General features: G+C 39.8%; 1 protein-coding gene across 2 annotated transcripts in view; it reads left to right on the forward strand.

Moving 5' to 3' along the window:
• The first annotated feature begins 427 nt into the window (after positions 1–427).
• Positions 428–22,771, forward strand: part of ammecr1 (AMMECR nuclear protein 1) — an 84,922-nt gene continuing 62,578 nt past the window's right edge. Inside the window, exon 1 of one of the 2 annotated variants that reach the window (XM_057360883.1) lies at positions 428–1,958. In XM_057360883.1, coding sequence (XP_057216866.1) covers positions 1,501–1,958 — 458 coding nt within the window. In that variant the 5' untranslated portion in view covers positions 428–1,500. The remainder of the gene's footprint in view (positions 1,959–22,771) is intronic. The other variant, XM_057360882.1, reaches the window with a different exon arrangement.

Raw genomic sequence — 22,771 nt, forward strand, 5'->3', positions numbered from 1 at the left:
ATAAATTAGCTATCCAGTCTAACAGAAAATATTACTGTATTACATTGATATATGTTGTCACCTTGGAATTATAAGGTTCTATCAGAAATGTTGGTCACAATTGAGTTAATCACATATTCACATTGTGACAACTTATTAACATTGTGATGTTTTTTTTTTTAATGTTGTGTACATTTTGGGTCTTTTTTTTCAAACAAATGGTTCTTTTAGGTTTTGGTCACTGGTGCTGAGCAACGCTCGCGGAGAGACCGTGGGTTCAAACACTGCGCTTAATGCTATATTCAAGAGCGTAAAGACATTAAACGACGAGAAACGGACGAATGCTGGATTTATACGTTCTAATTCAGCAGGAGGAAAGGGGCGACTGCCTCCCTCGGTAAAGTAGAGGCACCGTGACCACGGCACGTACTCAAAGTTTTAGCGCAGCCGATATTGTGAATACGGGGCCATGCGTATGATACGCAGGAATCTGTCGTAAAAACGTCCTGGGCTCTGTGCTCCGGCGTGAAGTAGAGAATACCAGCGTGAGTGCTTCAGCTCATCGCATTGGATATTTTCAACACCGCAACCGAGCTAATGTTAGCTGCCCCGAGCGGAACACTGGGAGTGAACGGGGGAATCCAGCGGACTTCCGACGGAGGCTATGCTATTATGCAGCTCAAAAATGTACCCGAATAATCGGATGACAGCGCTACGACCTATCGAAGGAAAACTTTCGAGTTCGGCGTACACGGCGGGCTTGCAATAAGGGGGTCGTGCGGCTAACGGGGTCCAGAAGGCCGGTGTGAACCGATGAGCTGCGGCTGGCATGACTCGCACCCCGCTGTCGCACACGCAGCCGAACTGCATCGATTGAAAGTCATTCAGACTGCGTCGATTGCGAGCTCTGGCTGTCTGTCTGCAAGCTCGGGTCAACCGATGAATATGGTCCGAGGCGCAGCGACTCGTTCGTGAGGCGTGTATGGGTCCTGCGTACTCGAATTCCACACTTCCTCAGAGGGAGACCTGAATCTGTGCTGGTCTAGGGTGCAGTGCGCTGGTCCATATATTTGCCTAGTTTGACTGTCACGCTCTTTCTATGTATGGATGGACGTTTGCATGCTTTGACAGAGAGCTGCGTGCATCGTTTCAGTTGGCACAGCGCATCCCAAGGAGGGGCTGTTATTCTAGGAATTATACACTGGATCTATCGAAGCGTTTAATTCGCAGAGGCTCCGGTTGTCTACCTAAGAACATTGCGTAAGGCTGCAGCGTACGCTACGTCTTTTTGAAGGCATTCGGGTGACATTGCAGTCCCTCTCCCTCTCCCTCTCTCTCTCTCTCTCTCTCTCTCTCTCTCTCTCTCTCTCTCTTTTGGAGAGATATATAACGTAAGCTCCTCTCAGTTATTACGTCTGTCAAAAGAAAGGGAAGGTGGAGCATTGTCCGTCTTACGTGCTGACGCAGTGGGATTTCTACGTGTGGTCGGCGTTTCGCCCCGCCCTTCCCGCGGTGACGGTGATGGGTCGGAAGCGGTGTGTCGGTGCAGATTGTTCGAAGATGGCGGCCGGGTGCTGCGGGGTGAAGAAGCAGAAGTTGTCGGGATCCCCTGGGGCGGGGGGTCCCGGCGGGGCGGGGAGCGGGGTGGCTGGGACCGGACATTGTGGATCGGATTTAGGGATCGGGTCGTCGTCGACTGTTGTGGCCGGGAACCTGAATCGGGTGAACGGCCTGGGGGGTCCGGGGGGTAGTAGTAGTAGCAGCGGTGGCAGCAGCAACACCAATGCTCTGTCCCCAACTCCAGGAGGCTATAACTCAACTGGCCTCTCCCCGAACCTCAGTCCCGGGCTTGGCTCGGGAAGCGGAGCCAGGAAAATGGTCGTTTCGGCGGAGATGTGTTGCTTCTGCTTCGACGTGCTTTATTGCCATCTATACGGATACCAGCCTCCTCGAACACCCAGGTTTACAAACGACCCCTAGTAAGTAACAAGATGGCTATTTTCCCACAATAAACAGATGGTGTGTGTTTGTTAATAACATACACCCAAAAGTTTCGAGTTTTACGCTCTTCGACGAAGTTTTGCTCCGACAAACCCGGCTACTTCACCCCGGTTAAATGTCTTCCTCTTAATATGAATTAAGTTACTTGGGTTAATGTCCTAGCCAAGTGCTGTAATTAATATTTCACCTCGGTATGTTTAATCGAAGATTTCCGAAATAAAAACAGTCCATATTAACAGTCGTCGTGTTTCGAAACTTGAGATGCTTGAGTTTTATTAGCGAAATGAATATGTTAATTAAACCGCTCGCTAGATGATTTTCATTAATTTTATATCCAACGTTAGTTAAATCATTTTATAGTTGCTTAAGGGAACATTGTTTTTTTTGACTTTATAAATATTACATAAAATCACTCGATCATTGGTCTAAACTTAATTCAGTTGTGTTCATGTTATTTTTTTCTGAACGAGATTAAATGAGTGTCTAGCCTACTGTGCTTCATCTAAGCTCTACTGCAAGCTAACGTGCTAACCGACGCTAGCCAGGTCAAACGTTTCCTATTTTGACAAGTGTTTTCTCTTTCTTTTTACGCCCCAAAATTACTAATGTTTCAATTTACATCGTTAATGCGTATTTTTGGAAACACGCAAAAGTAATGCTTTATCCTCAACTCAAAGCGGCTGTCACTGATTAACGTTAGCTGAAGTGAGATAAAAAGCTAACAAAGCCCAAGAGTTGTTTACGTTTCTCGCACAGATGGTCATTTAAAGCCCCATACAGTCGCGTTGTTAGCGAACCGGTAATTTGACAGTAAAACAAAAAGTGAGATATACACATTTCACACGCCATCAGTTAACTGGGGTATGCTTTTATCACTCGGGGACAATGAATCTCGATTATTTCGGAGCCGGTCAGGTCACTGTTCTCAATGACGACCAGAGTGATTTTTAAACGTTTGCATGTGTAAGCTAAATAACATGATTGATTTTATAAAGCCACAGGACTTTGTCATGTAAAGTAATCTTCATCTTTAGCCAGGGGTCGTCGAGCTAGTCAATAAGTGAATGCCTCCATTGTATTTCCTCCCTGTTTTGCTTGCTGATAGTAAACGCTGCCCGTTAGGACTACAAACACTCAGTATATAAACTATAAAGACCATCTGCTTGCCTTGTCTCATCTCTCACAGACATATGATCTATTACACGATGATGGCCTTGGTATTTGATTTTTGGTGACTGGATTTTTTTATTTTCTAAAAGGAATTAATTTTCCGTTTGCAAAGGTTACCCTTATGAAGGTTAGCCTAGGTTTTTTAATAATAATAATAATAAAAATGTAGTAGCCATGTTTTTGTAAGATTAATTACATTTGTATTACTACAAATATGATGGTATGTTAAGCTGTGGTTGTTGTGGTAAGACCATAAAGAAAATGTGATAATTAAGGTTTTACTACATATTAAAATTCAACTATGGTTAGTATAGTTAGGGCTGCAGCTATCGATTCTTTTACTAATCGAGTATTCTACAGATTTTTCCATCGATTAATCGGGTATTCGGATAATAAGTACTTTTTCTTTATTAAAAAGCAATAATAAATATACAAGAGAAAATAAGACAGGTCTCTTAAAATGAGTAAAACAACTAATTTGTTTCCTTTTTAGAACAATTAGTTTTTATTGCTGAAATAGCATACATTAATATCTGTGAAAACTAAACCCATTTAGTACATTCCATTGCCATTTTAAATTCAAAATGCAATATAATACAAATATATAAATAAGAAACATGAATAAAAATGGAAATAATAATTTCAAACAATAGCCTATGACTTTTATTTTGGCAGGTTGTCAGAAGACGCTTATTTTTTTAGTATGTCTGTTTCTTCACTCAAACAATAACATGTTTGTGAAATAAACTCTCAGCGCAACTCTGGAGGTGAAGTTCATGTCCTCATTCAGCGCAGACGCAGACAAATTCATGAGCATCACGCGTGTAGCACGTTAAACTGTGCAGTTCATTCACTCAGACACGCAGACCAGACAGATGAAATGTGTTTTAACAGGATTCACTGTCCACTAGTCCGCATCTAGTTTGATGGAGTCAATGCAGCCGGAAAACAAGTTTCACTCGTAAAATAGACTAAAATATCAGTTCACCATTTCAATAAGCTATTTATAGGGCTGTGACGGTGGCAGTTTTTTTACCACCGCGGTGCTAATAGACAAATCGACCGCGGTGGTGCGGTGGTTGAGAAATATATATTATTTATATAAATAATATTTATATTATTATATTTGCGTGTAGCAACCACATGACGAGTGGAAGAGAAATATAGATCTTATTTAAATACTTGAAATTGTTAAATAATTGAAATATGATATCTGAAATAAATGAGGATGAAACATCCGTCAATGTTTAACGCGCAAATCCATCAGTGAAACGGCACACTACAGCACATAAAACATTTAAATAAACATCAGTAAATAATGAAAACTTAAATATTATAAGAAAGCTAAATACTAAATAAAAAAGCTCTTGTTGCAGTAACTTCAGTCAGTGGCGTATTAACCCTTACAGTCCTTAACAATTCCATTTGAAACAAACTGTTTAAACCTACATTGGCTTTCCTATTCAGATTTCCATAAATACCTTAATTTTTCCGACTCGTTGATGTGAAACTTACTTGTTGACATTGTCCAGATTAAAATGTGTACAGCTGCACTAAATGCGCGTTCAGAAGATGTGCACAGGAGCGCAAATGAAGAGATGTCTCTCCGCAACCGCGGCAAAACCTGCGCGCGCTCCGACACTAAGCAAACGGGTCATAGCCAGTTTTGATTTTACGTATCTGTTCATTTCACAACAAGATCCATTGCAAAACCCGCAGAATAACCTGGGTTTTGCCGTGCAGGCCCGCGCTCGAACGCACCAACGGAAACGTATGCCAATAATTTCTGTTAATTTAAAATCTTTTAAATAAAACCATCCACAACTGAAAGGCTACAACTAGCAATCGTTATCGCAACTCTCATATTTATTACACCTATATTTGTCAGAGTGACGTGCACTACCGCCGGTGGCAGTTCTCCACCGTCATGGCACTTTACCATCGCGGTGGTGCGGTTGTTACGGCAACCGTCACAGCCCTATAAACTATCAGTTATTTATCAGCATGAGAAACGCGTGTGAGCAGACTAAAATGCGTGTGTCTCACGGTGAATGCGTGGGACTTGAGAGCCCTGTAACATGAATAGAGTTTAGCGGGCTGTGCGTCAGTAAACACATAGTGGGCGATTGGTGGAAGTGTCATGTTTTATTTGTTTGATGATGTTTATATTGGCATATTTATCCATGTACACATTGTATTACCACCATAACTAGACCACATTGCATTAAAACTACATTATACTATGCAGTTTATTTTTTCTTAATTTATTTCTAAGCTTCTCCACAAAGACATCCCAACATTTTAAAATTCAATTCTACATTTTCACGTTTGCAGAGATAAAGGAATAATGTAGGGTGCTAAGAAACACCCAAGATAAAGGGTGCAGTCAGTTTTCCCCTAATAATCCCCCAAAAAGTGCAATCTGTTATCTATTATATATCATATGGCGCTTTTCCACTGTTTGGTACTGTCAGGTTTAGTACAACGCTGCTCGGTACAGCTCACTTCACTTTGACTCAGTTTGCTTTTCCACTGCAGTATTGTACCGCTTCAAAGTGGGTGGGATTATAAATTTATCGTCATAGTTGCGCCGCCTCTACTGCCAAAGCATCACCGTAAACGCGACGCAAACAAACGCACAACATAGGAGTAATGGAGCATATCGATGGCGGATGGCAGCAAAACAAAATACTGCTAAAAATACCAGAGAGTTTGGGAAATCTTACAGCAAAGAGCAGACAACGATCATTTGGTTTGCTCGACGACGCACGAGGTAAACTAATCTTGAATTTAGCATTGCGTCTCAATCTCTATATTACTGTCACAAAGCATATAACGAAATGCCAATATTACGTATTAAAGGGTCATATGGTGGAAATACGTGTTTTTCTGTGTCTTTGGTGTGTTATAAATTGCCCATGCATGTATTAGACACGTAAAATTGCTAAAATGAAAGTGTCGGAACAAAAGATGCATTCTATATAAAAGCGAATGGGAACCCAAACCTGCCTGACCCAAACCATTTCAGCTCACGTCTCTCCTCCAAACTCCGCCCACAAAAGTTGACTGTGCCGGGATGCACAGAACATACTTTGACAATTTGTTTAGTACAGGGAACTGTGTGCACGCGACTACTGTATGATGTCGCGAGCGGCGGGGCTATTGTCAGACAGCCTGCTTCCGTCTGAAGTAAAGTTACCGACCGGTAAAGATGCTTTCTTTCGGAAATTTACTTCCTTGTGGCGAGTACCGTGCTGTGGCAAGTCCCGTGCTGTGTCGTTCTCTGACACTTTAAAATGCTCCACGCACACACACATACTGCCAAGATGTTTGCGGCAGTAAAGCGCACGCATCTCTCGCTCTCGCTCTCTCTCTGCGCTGGTTGCTGCTTGATCGTATCACGAGTCATGTTCGGTAAAATTTATTCGGCCATTTCACACATTCGGCCGAACACCGAACTTTTCGTGTGTAAAAAAAGTGTAAAAACGCGCTTTTCCCGGTAAAGTGTAAAATCCAAAGTGTTTCCACACTTAGGCTTTGAAGCGTGAAGGTGCCGAAATAATTTCCGAGCTTTGATCCGCTGACTCGGCCATGATTTTTGCGTCCTCGCGCCATCTTAAAACGGATACGACGTCGTCTAATACAGATTAGTGATGGGTCGTTCATGAACGATTCGTTCTTTTTGAACGAATCTTTAAAATGACTCGGGAGTAACGAGTGTATCAGCGAGTGATTCGTTCATTTTGTGTTGACCACGCATGTGCAACATTGTACCAGAAACAGTAATGAAGTTCGTCTCTCGAGTCATCGGGTCCGAGTCCTTATACCGGAAAGAGAAATGATTAGTTCGTCTCTCGAGTCATCGGGTCCGAGTCCTTATACCGGAAAGAGAAATGATTAGTTCGTCTCTCGAGTCATCGGGTCCGAGTCCTTATACCGGAAAGAGAAATGATTAGTTCGTCTCTCGAGTCATCGGGTCCGAGTCCTTATACCGGAAAGAGACATGATTAGTTCGTCTCTCGAGTCATCGGGTCCGAGTCCTTTCGTTCTTTTGTCAAATGGTAGCTCCGCAGGCAAACCTGCAGCCTGTACCGGAGTCTTCGAGTCCGAGTCTTTAACGTTACATGACCACTTCCCGGATCATCAGTCAAATGCATGATGTACGTGTTATATATTGTATTATAGCAAGAAATATTATAAAATTATCAAAAGATATGTGCAATAAACATCTCAAAAACGTACCGTTCTGTTTTTTTTCTGTCAGTATATTCATAAATGTTTCTTGTGGATTTCTGCATGTGTTTTTAATTTATCTTAATAACTAACTATTTTGCATGAGAACTGTGCTGGCAAAATATAAACATAAGCCACACTAGTAAAGTCAGTGTTTATGTCTAATGCATATATTACACAAGTGATCTCTTATTAAATAATTGCACATTTAAATGATTTCAATAGCTTATTATTATATACTTTGCAAACTGCATGAGACTTTTTAGTAAAAAACAACAACCTGTAAACCTTATTGCATACCTGAGTGACCCAAAATTGTTAATGAATTATAAATACATAACTTTACAGAAATGCTGTCAGGAAATAATTAAATAACTGTTTCTCATAACTTGTCCCTAACTCAATATAAGTTATTTCTTATTATATATCTGATCAAAACTAGCATAAATAAACGTTATGGGGTAATTTGGCTATTAACATGCAACATTAATTTAACTCTGCTCAGATGAACGAAATGACTCGAAAAAAGATTCGTTCATTTTGCTGAACGAGATTCAAACATCCGAATCGCAAAAATGACTCGAACTTCCCATCACTAATAAGATACAAACATATGCTTTACGCCCTCTGTGAATAAAAGTTGGTAACTCCACCACTGCTTAGGAGAAGAAAATAAAAAATACAGATATTGCGATTGTAACTATGGTATTGATGAGCTAATATGTCATGTCTTATAATGTTAATATATTTTGTACCATGTTATGTAACGATGGATTTTCATAGTAATCGACATTTTTGGTTTATATGTTGACAGACTATCGCATTAGATCATCTTAAAGAGTACATTCCTCGAGATCATAAAAAATACATTTCATGAAGTGTTTAATTTTGCCGTGTTTGAATGTAAGCAATCTGCCAAGTTGTAAATCCGAAGGTGAACGAATAACAAAGTTATTAGCTTATAAAAAAGGTAATCGACTCTGAATCACGCGAACAAGCCATGACCTGTCCGAATCTTTAACCACAATGTACCTACGTCACTAGAAAAATCCCCGCCTACTGACTGCGAAAACTTAACTCTCTCCTCCCCAAACACTGTACTAGCTCGTTCGTGACGTGTGCATCATGTCTAAGAGAAGCTGTGTTCTATGTAGTGAAACTAAGTCAGTCTTATTTTCACTACCAAAGGAAGAACTTCTGAGGAAAAAATGGTTACTATTTATTTTTCAAACGACACCAAAGGAGTATAAACCGAACGTTTTACTTTGCGCGCGTCATTTTACCGAAGATTGCTTCATCAATCTTGGCGCCTTTACTGCAGGATACATTAAACGTCTTTCCTTAAAAGATGTTGCAATACCAACTTTATTTGGACCTGTAAGCTCCACCGAATCACAACCTGTAAGTGTGACTCTTTATTTTTGTCTTTACTTAAAATTAAATTTGTGTGACGTTATCTCATGTCTGTGTTTAGCTAACGTTACCGTTATTTTTGGGGTTGTTACTGTTTGTTTACCTAACGTTAGCTATAAACTCGTTGCGCTAATGTAAGTGTTCAACCATATTAACTCGCAAAGTCTTTATTTCAAGAACTGCGTGGTGTACTATAGTTATAATAACATCTGAAGATACGAACACCGTACACTGTATGCCGTGATAACTAACTGTTACAAGAGAAGTGTCTAAAACAGTCCTTTTTCTTACTGGCATCTGTATAAGGATTAAAGAATGATTCGTCAGACTCGGGCTCGAACTGGTAAGGTAAAATCGACGCCATCTCTCTCTATACACTGTTAATATCCAACCACCTGCAAACCGTAATACAGCAGTAATGATAGGCGGTCCATTTGCGACACATGCTGAACGCGTTTGACCAATCACAGCAGACTAGACCATTTGACCAATCACAGCAGACTAGACCATCTGACCAATCACAGCAGACTACACTATCTGACCAATCAGATCAGACTACGCTGGCGGAAAGGCGGAGATTACACAGATGAATCGCGGAACGAATCATTTGAGAGTCAGTCAAGAAGTAAGGTAATAAAAACTGCTTATTATTACGAAATAATAGTATTTTTACATCATGTATGTACATAAACTTGTTGTCGGACACTCCATAAACCAAAATAAGCCCTTAAAAATATTGAGGAATGTACTCTTTAATGAAAAACGGCCCAAAATGTGCTGACCTTTGTTGCCATGTGTTATGTTGTCCTGTGAGACACTCAAGTGTTTAACTCAATCTAGCAGCTTTTTAAGCTTCGCACTGACTGCACACAGAGGATCTTTCAAGGAGCTCTGGACTAAATTGCTTTGGTTTTAGATGACGCTTTATGAATGAAAGAGCAGCACAGACTGCTCTTGAGGGATAGCTGTGGGAAGGGCAGCAGCTATCGATTCTTTTACTAATCTATTAAAGTATTCTACAGATTTTTCCATCGATTAATCGGGTATTCGGATAATAAGTACTTTTTCTTTATTAAAGATCAATACTAAATATACAAGAGAAAATAAGACAGGTCTCTTAAAATGAGTAAAACAACTAATTTGTTTCCTTTTTAGAACAATTAAAGTTTTTATTGCTGAAATTGCATACATTAATATCTGTGAAAACTAAATCCATTTAGTACATTCCATTGCCATATTACATTCAAAATGCAATATAATACAAATATATAAATAAGAAACAAGAATAAAAATAGAAAGAATAATTTCAAAGGTAAACAACTAACTTCAGCTTATGCATGATGCATTTAGTTTATATAAATGAGTTTTAGTTTCTTTTTTTAACTATTAAATAGTAATATATAGCCTATTAATTTTTTAGTATGTCTTTCTTCACTCAAACAATAACATGTTCGTGAAATAAACTCTCAGAGCAACTCTGGCAGATTCAACGCAGACGCAGACAAATTTATGAGTATCACGCATGTAGCACGTTAAACTGTGCAGTTCATTCACGCAGACCAGCCAGATGACGTGTAAATAACAGGATTCGGCGTCCACAAGTCCGCATCTAGTTTGATGGACTCAATGCAGCCGGAAAACAAGTTTCACTCGCAAAATAGACTAAAACTAAGTAAAATAGCATTTCAATAAGCTATCAGTTATTTATCAGCATGACAAACACGTGTGAGCGTGTGAACAGACTAAAATGCGTGTATCTCACGGTGAATGCGTGAGACTTGAGAGCCCTGTAACATGAATAGAGTTTAGTGGGCTGTGCGTTAGTAATAATGGTCCGTGCTCCGTGTGTACTGTAGTTAAATGGATTAAACGATGCTTCGAGGCAACAAAAGTTGCCTCGTTGATTTTTTTGTATTCAAATTACTCAAGTTACTCGAGGAATCGTTTCAGCCCTAGCTGTGGGTTGCAGTCAGAAGGCCCACAGTGTACTCGATGAGACACTCCTGAAAGCTCCTCTCCTTGTCTTGTCATTGGGGTATGTTTACTTGAAGTATCTGAGCTTTTACACCACCAGATAAACTCTGGTCCACACCAAAAGCTGAAGTGCATGCTAAAGCACAGCATCAATTCAATACGCTACAACCCTCTTGAGAAGTTGCGTGTCTGTTGTGTTAAGTATTGAAACACCAATGCTGAATGTACTAATGCTAAAGTTAAAGAGACACGTATTACCACATGCCTGAAATGAATCCACAGAACCTGAGAATGTGCCCTGAAAATGACTGATTCATAGTTTGCATATTGATATAAAATTGTCAGCTGTGTTTGTTTATCTGTGTTGTGATGTCCTGAGTGTATGGAACAGATAAGGCTAATTGATTCAAGACTTCTCAGCACATTCATTGTAAGGTTACATGTAAACACACAGGAGGTTTATATTGAGGGGTGTGTTTGTTCTGCGGGAACCGCTGGAGTGTTTCTGAGTAACTAGCTGATACTGCTGCTAATGTGGTGTCAGGACACCATGGCCGTAGTATGAAAACACTTATTTCATGCTGATCCTTATGAAATTACGGATCAAACCTTGTGTCTTTTGTTCTCTCAGTTTGCATAACATGTCTTATTTAGTACATTTTGTTCAACAAAAACACCATAACTTGATGCTTGATAGCCATTCAGTTAGGTAAACTAAACAAATCTATGGTGTGCAAAAATATCGATACATGTAACTATGCATATTTTTTTTTCCGATAGTGTATCGATAGTGATACCTCTACTATCGATATTTTTTTTTAAATCATGTCATAACATACGGCCAAAAGTAAGTGAAAGCGAGCATGGCGAAAAATATAAGAACGCTTGGAGTTCAGAGCTGATGTGTGGGTGTGCTTTGGTTTTCAAAATAAGTCATGGAGTAATGAGTTATATAAAATAATGCTGTTTGTAGGCTTCGCAAGTCATGACACAAGTCACTTGGCTACTGCAGTGCATTAGACAAAAAGTTTATTAAGAAAAGTAACAATGCCATTTCTTGTGCTTTCACGGATGTGACACCAGCGCATTTACAGCACGGATGAAGCAGGGGTTTTATACTGCCCATGTTCATTGTTTTAACTGTAATGCACCACAACAGCCAAGTGACTTGCGTGACCCAGCCTTATTCCCCTGTGCTACCCACTTGAGGGGCGCAATCCACAGTTTGAGAACCTAAACCTCTGATCTAAAGGTCCATGCATCGCACATCATGGCCACTCTGCAGAGATAAGGGATGTTTTTACACTTATCCTTACAGAAAACCCCCGGTGGTGCACAGCATGTTCTATTTCTAGCTCTACTTTTTACATTTTCTATTTAAAGTATTGCAATATATTGCAAATGTGTATCGTATCGAAATACATAGCAATATATTGTATCGTGATATGTATTGTGTATCGGGAGGCACTTAATACACAGCGAGGAGGTCATGTGAGCAGTGTCTCCGTTTACTCGCAGGGATTTCTTAAATTAGCTGTCTATTTATAGATTACTAAAGAGAAGCTGGAAGCAGTGCGCAAATTAAGGTAGTTTTCTCACATATCCCATCACTTATTTTGTAGTTTATGCTAAATCAAGCACTTGGTCGTGTGTTCCAGATGTTCAAGAAACTGAATGGCTGTGTGAAGTTATGAATGCGGTGGTGAGATATTGGAGGCCCTGTGGGTTGTTTTCTGTGATTTTCTAGAGGAGGAGATAGACTGGAATGAGGCATTTGTTTATGCAAGCTTTCCAGACTTGCAGTAGATCTGAAAGGAGAATGCGAAACCCCAACCCCTCCAGCTTGTGTTAATTTAAGAGATCCAAGTGGGAGAGAATGTTAACAGAAAAACATTTTGGAAGACAAACCCTCTGTGGGCTCAAATTTGCCCGCATCCTTTTGCAGGCGATTGGAAAATGCAGTCTAATGCCTGATAAAACATGTTTGTAGAGGCAAACCTAGAGCTCTTTTACCTTTGAAGACAATAAGTTCTGGAATGAAAACTAGGTTTGCAAACCCAAATCCAAAAATGTGCCAAATGATGCGTAACAAGGCACAAGTACGTTGCATGGTCAGTGATGCTGTAAGGAAGCCGGCGCGGGTGTTAGCATAAGCTGTCCTGGAGAATACAGTCAGTTTTCTTTTTAATGTCAGGTACTGCTACTAGAGAGTCCCTAACCTAGGGCTGTCACGATTATGAAATTTGGCTGACGATTAATTGTCTAATAAATCATTGCGATTATGACGATTAATCCAGGGCTCTAAAGTGCGACCAATTTGGCTACCTTGACCAATTTGGCTACCAAAAGCTACCTTGCACCATAGTGACGGGTAATAATAGATTATGACGGATTTTTTTCGAGCCTGTCAGTCAAAATGACGGACAATGAAAAGTCTAGCGCAACCTGGTGTGTACGTGTGAAAATGCGTGTGCTGCAGTCAGACAGAGAGGTGAGTAGCCTATAGGCCCATTAGTTAAACAGAGTGGATGTAGCATGGATGATGAGAGAAGATGAAAAGAACGATTGACAACTTTTTCGTGAATAATGTGAGAAGGCCTGATCCGTCCGAAAATCATAAGCAATGCTCTGACACGGAGCCATCAACCTCCCAGTTTATGTCAAGCCCTGGTCCATTTATCTTGAGATGTTTTAAGTTTCAGTTCAGTGAAGCACTTTAAGCACCAACACTTTTTCAGTAAGTTACCTTTCTTGTAGAATTGTGTTTCAAATAAAGAACTTTATGTTGACCAGATTGTTAGTTAATCATTTACAAGTCAATTTTGCCTATATGGACAGCGATTAAAAAAAAAGTGAACTGGTAAAACTGCGGTGTTAAATGCGATGCGGTCGAAAATTTGGGTGCACCTAACTTTTGTGCTGGTGCACCTAAGAAAAAAAGTTAGGCGCACCAGTGCAACCAGTGCAAAAAGTTAGTCTAGAGCCCTGTAATCGTCTGTTTTAGAGCTTTGACCTTTAATTCTCATACATTTTTTATTCAGCTTTGAAATGACCATATTGTTCTGAATATAAAGACTATGTTCTTTTTCTTGGAAATACATAGGAAAAAATTGGGTCATCATACTTAAGGTTTAGGCTTTTACCTGTCACATACAACCGCCAAATACTTGTAAATTAAGTAAATTGATGAGGAGTGAATTGAAGCCACCATTAAAATGCTATCAGTCATAGAAAAGCTTCTAGTCTGTTTTTTTCTCACTTGCAAGACTACAATAAAAGTTTACTTCTATGTTAATGAGATTTTGGTAGACTGGTTTTCACACTGAAATAATATTAAATTGTACTGCAGGTTATTTTTATGATATATGCTTTAGTTTTTTTAAAAGTGATTGTGTTGTGGTGGTACATTTTACAAGTATTACCATGCTTTAGTTACAATATATACAATAAAATATGCAATATGCAGATGCACTACAGCGCCCCCTAGTGTCTTCTATAGAGATGTGCAATAATTGCAATGATCTGAAACCATCGCGATGAGGTCAAACAATCGCGATGAGATGATTATTTAATAATCGTGACTAGACATATGCCCGGTTAACCGAAAATATTTATGCCTTTATCGTGAATATTCATGACAGACTTTGAAGTGAAGAGTGTAAAATGACGCGCATCCGTAAACTCGAGGCTTGTCTCTGCAGCAACTCCAAATCGCTCTGCAAAGTGCTGATTATAGCCACGTGGAGCAAGTAATGTCTTCCTGACAACCGAGCGTTCGCAGTCCAGACTCAAAGCGACGCAGACGCTTAACGAGTCAGCAATTCTCAGGACTGTTTTACATCACTGATTCCTTACAAACCTCCTAGGTTATGTTTATGATAATCAACAGTATATTATAATGATCTATGTTTGACGGGGTGTTTGACTTTTCCAAATGCACGTTATACAGTGACTCATATCTCGTCACTGCTTTTAGATTCGACGCAGCATTTCCTACTTGACTCCCCAGAGCCGTGCTTCACGGTACGAAGTTCGCACAATATAGAATACAACGATACCTTGTCCATTATTCCGAGCCAGCTGTGTTTCAGCAGGATTGGTGGTACTCGGCGTAGTTAACGGGCACATGTCTAATCGTGACAGTCCCCTACCTAACCTGTCTAACTTAATGTTGATCTTTTGACATTTGTTTTTTCCTCTCCACGCCTCCCCCTCCTCACCGTCCGTCTCTCCCCCTTCTCTACTCAAGTCCACTCGTATCTTCTTCCATTCAACTGTTCTACTACTAACCACTACATTTCGATTTTCTATACATTCTACTTATACTCTTAGATTTCTGTTAATGATTAGCACTTAATACTTTACTCGTATAATCATAGTGTTCCTTAACTTGATTGCTAACAATGCAATTATGTAATAAGACAGGATTGTCATACATTTGCGTTTCAAGTGTTAATAGCTTAATTTTCTTCTTTCCAGGATTCGTTAAATTGTTAGTATTGCCTAGACAATGATAGTTTAGATGACAAATAGTGGGGGGAGTTTCGGGGAGAATGAACAACTGGGTCTTGGGCAGGAAGTAAGCGACGACTGCTTATATGTAACGTTAGATAGGATTCGTGTGATGAGTTAGAGTTACGGAACTGTATGGAGGGGAGAGGAGGGCGGGTGTAGTGAAGGGGATGGAGCTTTTATTGAGTGTAGCGGACTAGCAGGTGCGTCTGGAGGGGATAGGTGGTGGGTAGGGATACTGGGGGAGGGCGTCAAGAGATTGTGTATGGATGTCATAAGGTCGTGCAGACGAGTGAGGTTGCTCCATTGTGTCCAGGGGTGCTGGGAGAAGGATGAAGTGGGGTATGTACTCTGCATGGCATGCAGTTGATGACGCGAGTTAAGGAGAGGGGTGGGAGCTAATTGTTCATAGGCATGAGCTTTAGATATGTACTGATATGGCTGTCTCGAGATCAGGCATAAGTGACGTGGTAAAGGATCAAAATTTCAAGGTTTCTGTTGATGTGGATGGTAAGATCAGTGTGGGTAAGCGAATGGCGAGTTGCAGAATGACATTAAATGCTGGACTAGGGTGTGTACAATTAATGGTGAGATTAGTAGAGGGAAGAGTTGATGCTGCGCATTGCTTGTGGGGCGATGCCAGGTGATAGGTAAGTGGTCATGTCTACTATATCAATTTATTGTGATGTAACTAGCTTGATTGTCTTGTTTGGTACAAGTGAATATTACGTATTCTTTAAAAACGAAGTTCTCTGAATGATGTATTTTGCAATTGTATTTGGTTAAAAGGGTAGTAGAATTATTTAACGTATAATACGTCACTGTTCAATTTGCAATGGATGTGAACATTATTATTTTCAATTCTTATGGTGTATCTGTGTTTGGACATGAAATAGAACCTTTAGTAGTTGCCAGTGAGCCATTAAAACTACTAGAAGCGTACATATAGAGACAGGTGCAATTGAAAAGCGTTGCGCAAAGTCAATATCAAGCGACAGGATAAACATTGATAACGATTAGCAGATCACGAGTAAGGTTTGCTATTCAGCAAGAAGTCGTGAAAAAGGCATAGGAAGTTTCCAAATTCATGGATTAAGAGAGCAGCTGCAAAAATGCCATTGCAAAGCAGCAAACAGGTATTTGAAGCTGCTGGTGCCTCGGGAGTCCCGAAAACCTCAAGGTGTAGGATCCTCCAGATGCTTGCAGTTGTGCATAAACCTACTATTCGGCCACCCCTAACCAATGCTCACAAGCAGAAACGGTTGCAGTGGGCCCACACATCCATGAAGACTAATTTTCAAACAGTCTTGTTTACTGATGAGTGCCGTGCAACCCTGGATGGTCCAGATGGATGGAGTAGTGGATGGTTGGTGGATGGCCACCATGTCCCAACAAGGCTGCGACGTCAGCAAGGAGGTGGCGGAGTCATGTTTTGGGCTGGAATCATGGGGAGACAGCTGGTGGGCCCCTTTAGGGTCCCTGAAGGTGTGAAAATGAACTCTGCAAGGTATGTAGAGTTTCTGACTGAGCACTTTCTTCCATGGTACAAAAAGAAGAACCATGCCTTCCGTAGCAAAATCATCTTCATGCATGACAATGCACCATCTCATGCTGCAAAGAATACCTCTGTGTCATTGGCTGCTATGGGCATAAAAGGAGAGAAACTCATGGTGTGGCCACCATCCTCCCCTGACCTCAACCCTATTGAGAACCTTTGGAGCATCCTCAAGCGAAAGATCTATGATGGTGGGAGGCAGTTAGCATCAAAACAGCAGCTCTGGAAGGCTATTCTGACATCCTGCAAAGAAATTCAATCAGAAACTATCCAAAAACTCACAAGTTCAATGGATGCAAGAATTGTGATGGTGATATCAAAGAAGGGGTCCTATGTTAACATGTAACTTGCCCTGTTAGGATGTTTTTGATTGAAATAGCTTTTGATTTCAGTAAATATGACCTCCTAATGCTGCAAATTCAACAAATGACCATTTTCAGTTTTTTACAACCTATGAAATGTTTTCAAACTCTGTTGTGCATAATAATTTGGAACAGTGCATTTTGAGTTTTTAATTTTTTAAATAAATACTGTTGTCAGTGGGAGGTTTGTTCAATAAAATTCCAAATGTACCCTAACTGTTGATTACTTGAAAATTATACTGACTGTCATTTGCATCGACAAATTAGGAAAACCAGAGAAAGATATCATTTGCATAATAATTTGGAACGCAGTGTATATCGCAATTCACACTACTTATACATGTCTAAATCGATTCTGTGTTTTATGCACAGCTCTTCCGTGAACTATGGCTCTTTGATCAGATTCAGTAGAAAGTAGTGCTCGATCTAAAATCACTAAGAGATTGAGTCGTTTACACTCGTCAAAAATCATCCTTATAAATATACTTTATTATCATGAAAATACCTGAAAAGGTTTGAAGAACAGCGATAGAGTATGGCCACTGGCATTTCCTGGAACTGGGTTGTTCTTCTTCTGTGTCCCATATTAGTTTCTGCGCGAGAGCGCCCTTTGGCTTTCGAGTGTTGCGGCATTTAACTGTAATTCATTGAGGAAACTGAGCATAAGAAACACACGAAATATCGCACAGCCCTACCAAGCATTTATGTTTGTGTTCTTGTATCGAGTATATTTTGACTTCAGTGTTGTTAGTATAATCAGTAAACTACTGTCGTACGGCTCTCTTTTCCAATACTATCAACACTTGATCTGCTCTGTAATGTGCACTGAATCAGAGTTAGTGCTCGGGACAGACACAAGGATGTGCTGCTCAGAGCCGCTTTGATGCAACATAATCTTTTTATCCATTTGGTGTGTCCACTGTCCCTGGATTTAAGGGTCAGGAGAAAACGCCGGATGCTGGGAAATGTGACTGAAAATCCAAGTGCGGATGGCAGATGGAGGGGGGTGTGCGATGGCTTGCATTTTTGCCGACAATAATGCAACAGAAGCAGTATATTCACTGAAAATTTCAAGTGGTTTCTATATGGGCATAGTCATGCATGGCTTCCTGATTGTTTTTTATTCCCCAAATTGTCCATATTTATATAAAACAATTCTTGTCATTGTGTCAGTTATGCACATGTCCTGACCTGTTTTATATATGTATATCAATGGCTTCTATTGGCAAATAGTTCCTGGCCAGGGGGCTCAGTCCCATCATGAAGTGATCTTAAACCTGTGCTTTTAGCAGTGTCCTTAATTTCCTGTCATGAAAGCTGTTAAATATTGACTGAGACCGCAGGCCATGTGTTGGTAATCCTTGCTCTCATTAACTCCACTGTAACTCTTGATGTGAGATTGAAAGCTAACAAGTCGTACCAGGATTGTCTCAAATCATCACAAATCAGTTACAGAGAAGCTTGTATCACTTTGACACAAAATCAATAAAAATTTGTACGCTCAATCAAATTTGAGGAAAGGTTGGGCTTTCTGGTTTGTGTCCACTACACATCTAATTGGATCTTGTATAACAATAACAATGTATGAAATGTTTGATGGCTGTGTTAAATGTGTCCGTGTTGGTCAGTGCAGCATGGCTTAAACATTCTACACCACTAGTGGAATTTAAGCAAGTTGCATGGTTTTGACTTTTGAATTATTGGCTTTTTAAAAGTTTAAAAGATAAAAGCAATTTTTCACATTATCAGCTATCGGTTGATAGTTTAAAAATAGCCGATGATCAGTGCCGATATATCCTGTCAATCACAGGACAGGAAAATGCAATGAATTTGTGATTTCAAATTAATAATCATTATGTGAATTAATAACATTCAAAAAGTAAGGAAAATTCATTTAACCTTCAAAATTGGTCTCGGTATCCGCAGATATCACTCTGAATAATCAATCGGCTGTCGGTATTGGTGGAGACATTTAGTATCACTGCATCTTAAAATTGTGTTACCATTAAATGATTATAATCAGTTTTTTCTTGGTTGATCTCATGATTGTTGAGCTTCCGTGATTATTCTTGGCTTTTTTTAATCATTCCCTCTGGTTTCATTTATAAAAAAAGTTGTTGTTCTTAAAGAATGTTTCTCTGTGATTGCCCACAGATATGCGAAAAAAGTGGAAGACAAGCAACTCGAGATGTCTTAAAAGGGACCGTATTTTGAGTTGTTGTAACTAGACATATGCCCGGATAACCGAAAATATATATCACGTGATTTATGCACAATTTGTGAGTGCAGTACGGTAAAATGCTGCAAGTTGTCAATTTATGATTCCTTTTCATCTCTCAATTCATTAGATGATATACACTGTTCTTTGAAATTGTTAAATAAATCATTCTTCATGATAAATAGAAGGCTTCATATAGATCCTGTAATCGGTGATCGGATCGGCCGATAATGGTTCTAACGATCGGTGATTGGCCCCTAAAATCTTAATCTGAGCACTAGACATATGCCCGGTTAACAGAAAATATATATCACGTGATTTATGCACAATTTGTGAGTGCAGTACGGTAAAATGCTGCTGCATCTGAAAGCCAGAGGGCGCTCTCGTGCAGAATCTCCAAATACGCACTGCTGAAGAAGACCATAACACAAGAAGTTCTAGGAAATGCCTAAGGACATGTTTTCATCACTGATCCTCAGGTATTTTCATGATAATAAAGTATATTTATAATGATCTTGTTTGACGGGTGTTGCTTTTTTAAATGCACGTTATAAGCGACTCAAACTCTCACTGCTTTTAGATCGAGCAGCATTTCCTACTGATCCCAGAGCCGTGCTTCACGGACAAGCGACGCATCAATAAAATAATCGCTATTTTGCATTATCGCAGCCAGCTCGGTTTCAGCAGGATTTAGTGGAAACCGCGGTTAACCGGGCACATGTTTAGTTGTAATCGAATCTATATTAGTATTAACAATAATTCCAAATGATAAGTTTTATGTTATAACAACATAATTTACATTTGTTTAATTGATAAGGAACTTTTCCCAAACATATACCCTCTTTTGTTTGTATGTTTTGATTGATTTTCAATGTTGTGCAGTGATCCTTGACTTTTACATGCACATTGCGGCGGGCCTCATTCCTGCCAAGGAAAAACAGCCAAACATCTCATGAGCCAATCTCTGTTATACTGTGATTATCTCAGCGTCATAGAACCACTGAGATCACCAAATATTCCTACCCAGCAGCCATTGGGGCTGAAAACAATCATCACTTCACATGTTCCTCTGTGCATCAAAGATAGCAGTAACATGGGAAAGCCGATAGCCTTGTTGTCAGGTTTTAAATTTGGTCAGCTAGAGTCCTTGCCATTCCTCTTGTGACCCCCCCATGTGCTATTATAGCCAGTTGCTTGACTGCAGTTTTTGTAAAGATTTTCAAAAAATCCCTTTCAAACATGTGACTGTCACGGTGTTGAGTCACTTTTTACAGAGCAGGACAAAAACTGATCCCAGAATATCAGGGTGTGGTGCGAAAACAAATTTAATAAAATACAGCCTCACTGTCTATTTGATGATGTACTGAATGTAATTCACTACAGGCTTAATGCATAATGTAATTGCAAACATAATAGAGAAACCACACCCTTTTATTAGTTGGTTGCCATGATAACTGAATGCCTCAGTTTTAGGAGTCGTCATTAAATTGTCCGTACTAGGGGTGTGACGAGATCTCTTGGAACACAATTTCCTTACACAATTGGCTTGATGGAGTCTGCAGGGCTCAAAATTACGACCGTTTTAGTCTCGTATGCTCCCTAAATTTAACCTGTGCGACCTCAAAATATATTTGGGAGCATTTGTGTGAGTGCACATTTTGTTGTGATGCGACCTGTTTTCATTACTGTACAGAACACGCTAATTACTGCACAAAGTATGTGCATGCTGTGAACTACAGTGCCTGGCCATTCATAGACAACATGATTTTACATCCTGCCGTGCTACTTTCCCACTGTTTTTCTGTGTAAACGCACTAGACGGATGGGTTTCAACGTTTTTGCGCTTCGTCTGCAGCGCCTCGTGCATTAGCATTGTGTTTATGGCGGTTCGCTCGGCTGAACAGCAACTGAGCTGACTGTACCACAAGTACAGTATAGCAATTGCAAGTTCACATTACATTATTTTAAATACATTCACAGTCAAACCTTTTCAAAAACAGATCATGTGTCTCTTACATATGTGCAATGTAAGCATAAAACATGATGTGTTTATGTAGTTTTAACTGTTTCTCTTAAGGCTATGCAGGTTCAGTCAGTGGAGGAAGGAGGATTGACATTGTGAAATGCTCAGTGGTAAGAGCATAGCGCTAACAACGCCAAGGTCGTGGGTTCGATCCCAGGGGATTGCACATACTTAGAAACAAATGTATAGGATAATGAAATGTAAGTCGCTTCGGATAAAAGCATCTGCCAAATGCATAAATGTATTAAAAGCTGCGATTACTGCCTGTCAGTTGAGTTTGTGACAAAACATTGTTTACACATTGTTTATTACTGCATAATATAATTCATTAAAATAGAAGTTTAATGTGTTTCATAAAGTACAGGTTGTTTTATAATTGCTACATTTTTTGTGTTTTTAAGGTGAATAAAAGACAAATTTTCCCTATGTATTTCATCATTGAGGATTTCTTTATAAAAGCCTAAAAATCTCATCTTGTTATCGTGAACCCAGTCTCGTGTCTCGTCTCGTGAGATAAGTGCAGGGTTTTTCCTGCATAGATATATTGGGGGCGGCCGCCTCCGTCAAATGTTGTGCCGCCTCAGACTCTCGGCAAAATTATGTCGGGTGTCTTCACAAGAAATGCTGCGTGCATTTAACAGACTGTAGTTGCGACATTACGCCACAGTGGAGGCGCTGTTTCGTTATCATCACACTGAGGCGCTAAAAAGAGTTGCAGAACAAGAGCTAGCTGTGTTTCACGGCTGTTTGTTTTGCATCCAAGTACGTTTAATTTCTTGAAATTTCTTAAATTAACATGACGTACATCATTGTAATGTCTTTAGCTGTGCAGTTGGATCGTTGAATCAGCGTATACTGTACACAGCGAGTTCGCCAGTATGAACGCACATAGCGTTCAGAACGACTTGCACACAAATGACTCATTTGAACAGATTCATTTAAACTATTTAACTTTTCAGTCACTAACGAATATAAGAGATCATTGAATCATTTGAAGTGAACCACAGAGAATGCAAGATGTGAATGAGCTTTGCTCATTTACTGTAGTAAGACTGGTTAATTCAGTTGGCTTTTGTGGGCTAAAAGTTAGTTGAAAATGATATAAAAGCTTTATTTGATAAAATAACATTTCTGTTTGGTTGAATAAAACGTAATATTTTAAGTTTTATATAACTTAATTGTAATTTTTATCTAATTTTATTAGAACTTTTAATGTCAAAGTCACTTTGGTTAAGCCACTACGCTAGTACAAGTGTGCGTACAAGATCAGGATGGCACCACCTCCGCCTCATTTTGAGCCAGGAAAAACCCTCTAAGTGTCTCGTCACACC

Source organism: Triplophysa rosa, linkage group LG19 (assembly GCF_024868665.1).
Source record: "Triplophysa rosa linkage group LG19, Trosa_1v2, whole genome shotgun sequence".
Taxonomy (NCBI): Eukaryota; Metazoa; Chordata; class Actinopteri; order Cypriniformes; family Nemacheilidae; genus Triplophysa; species Triplophysa rosa.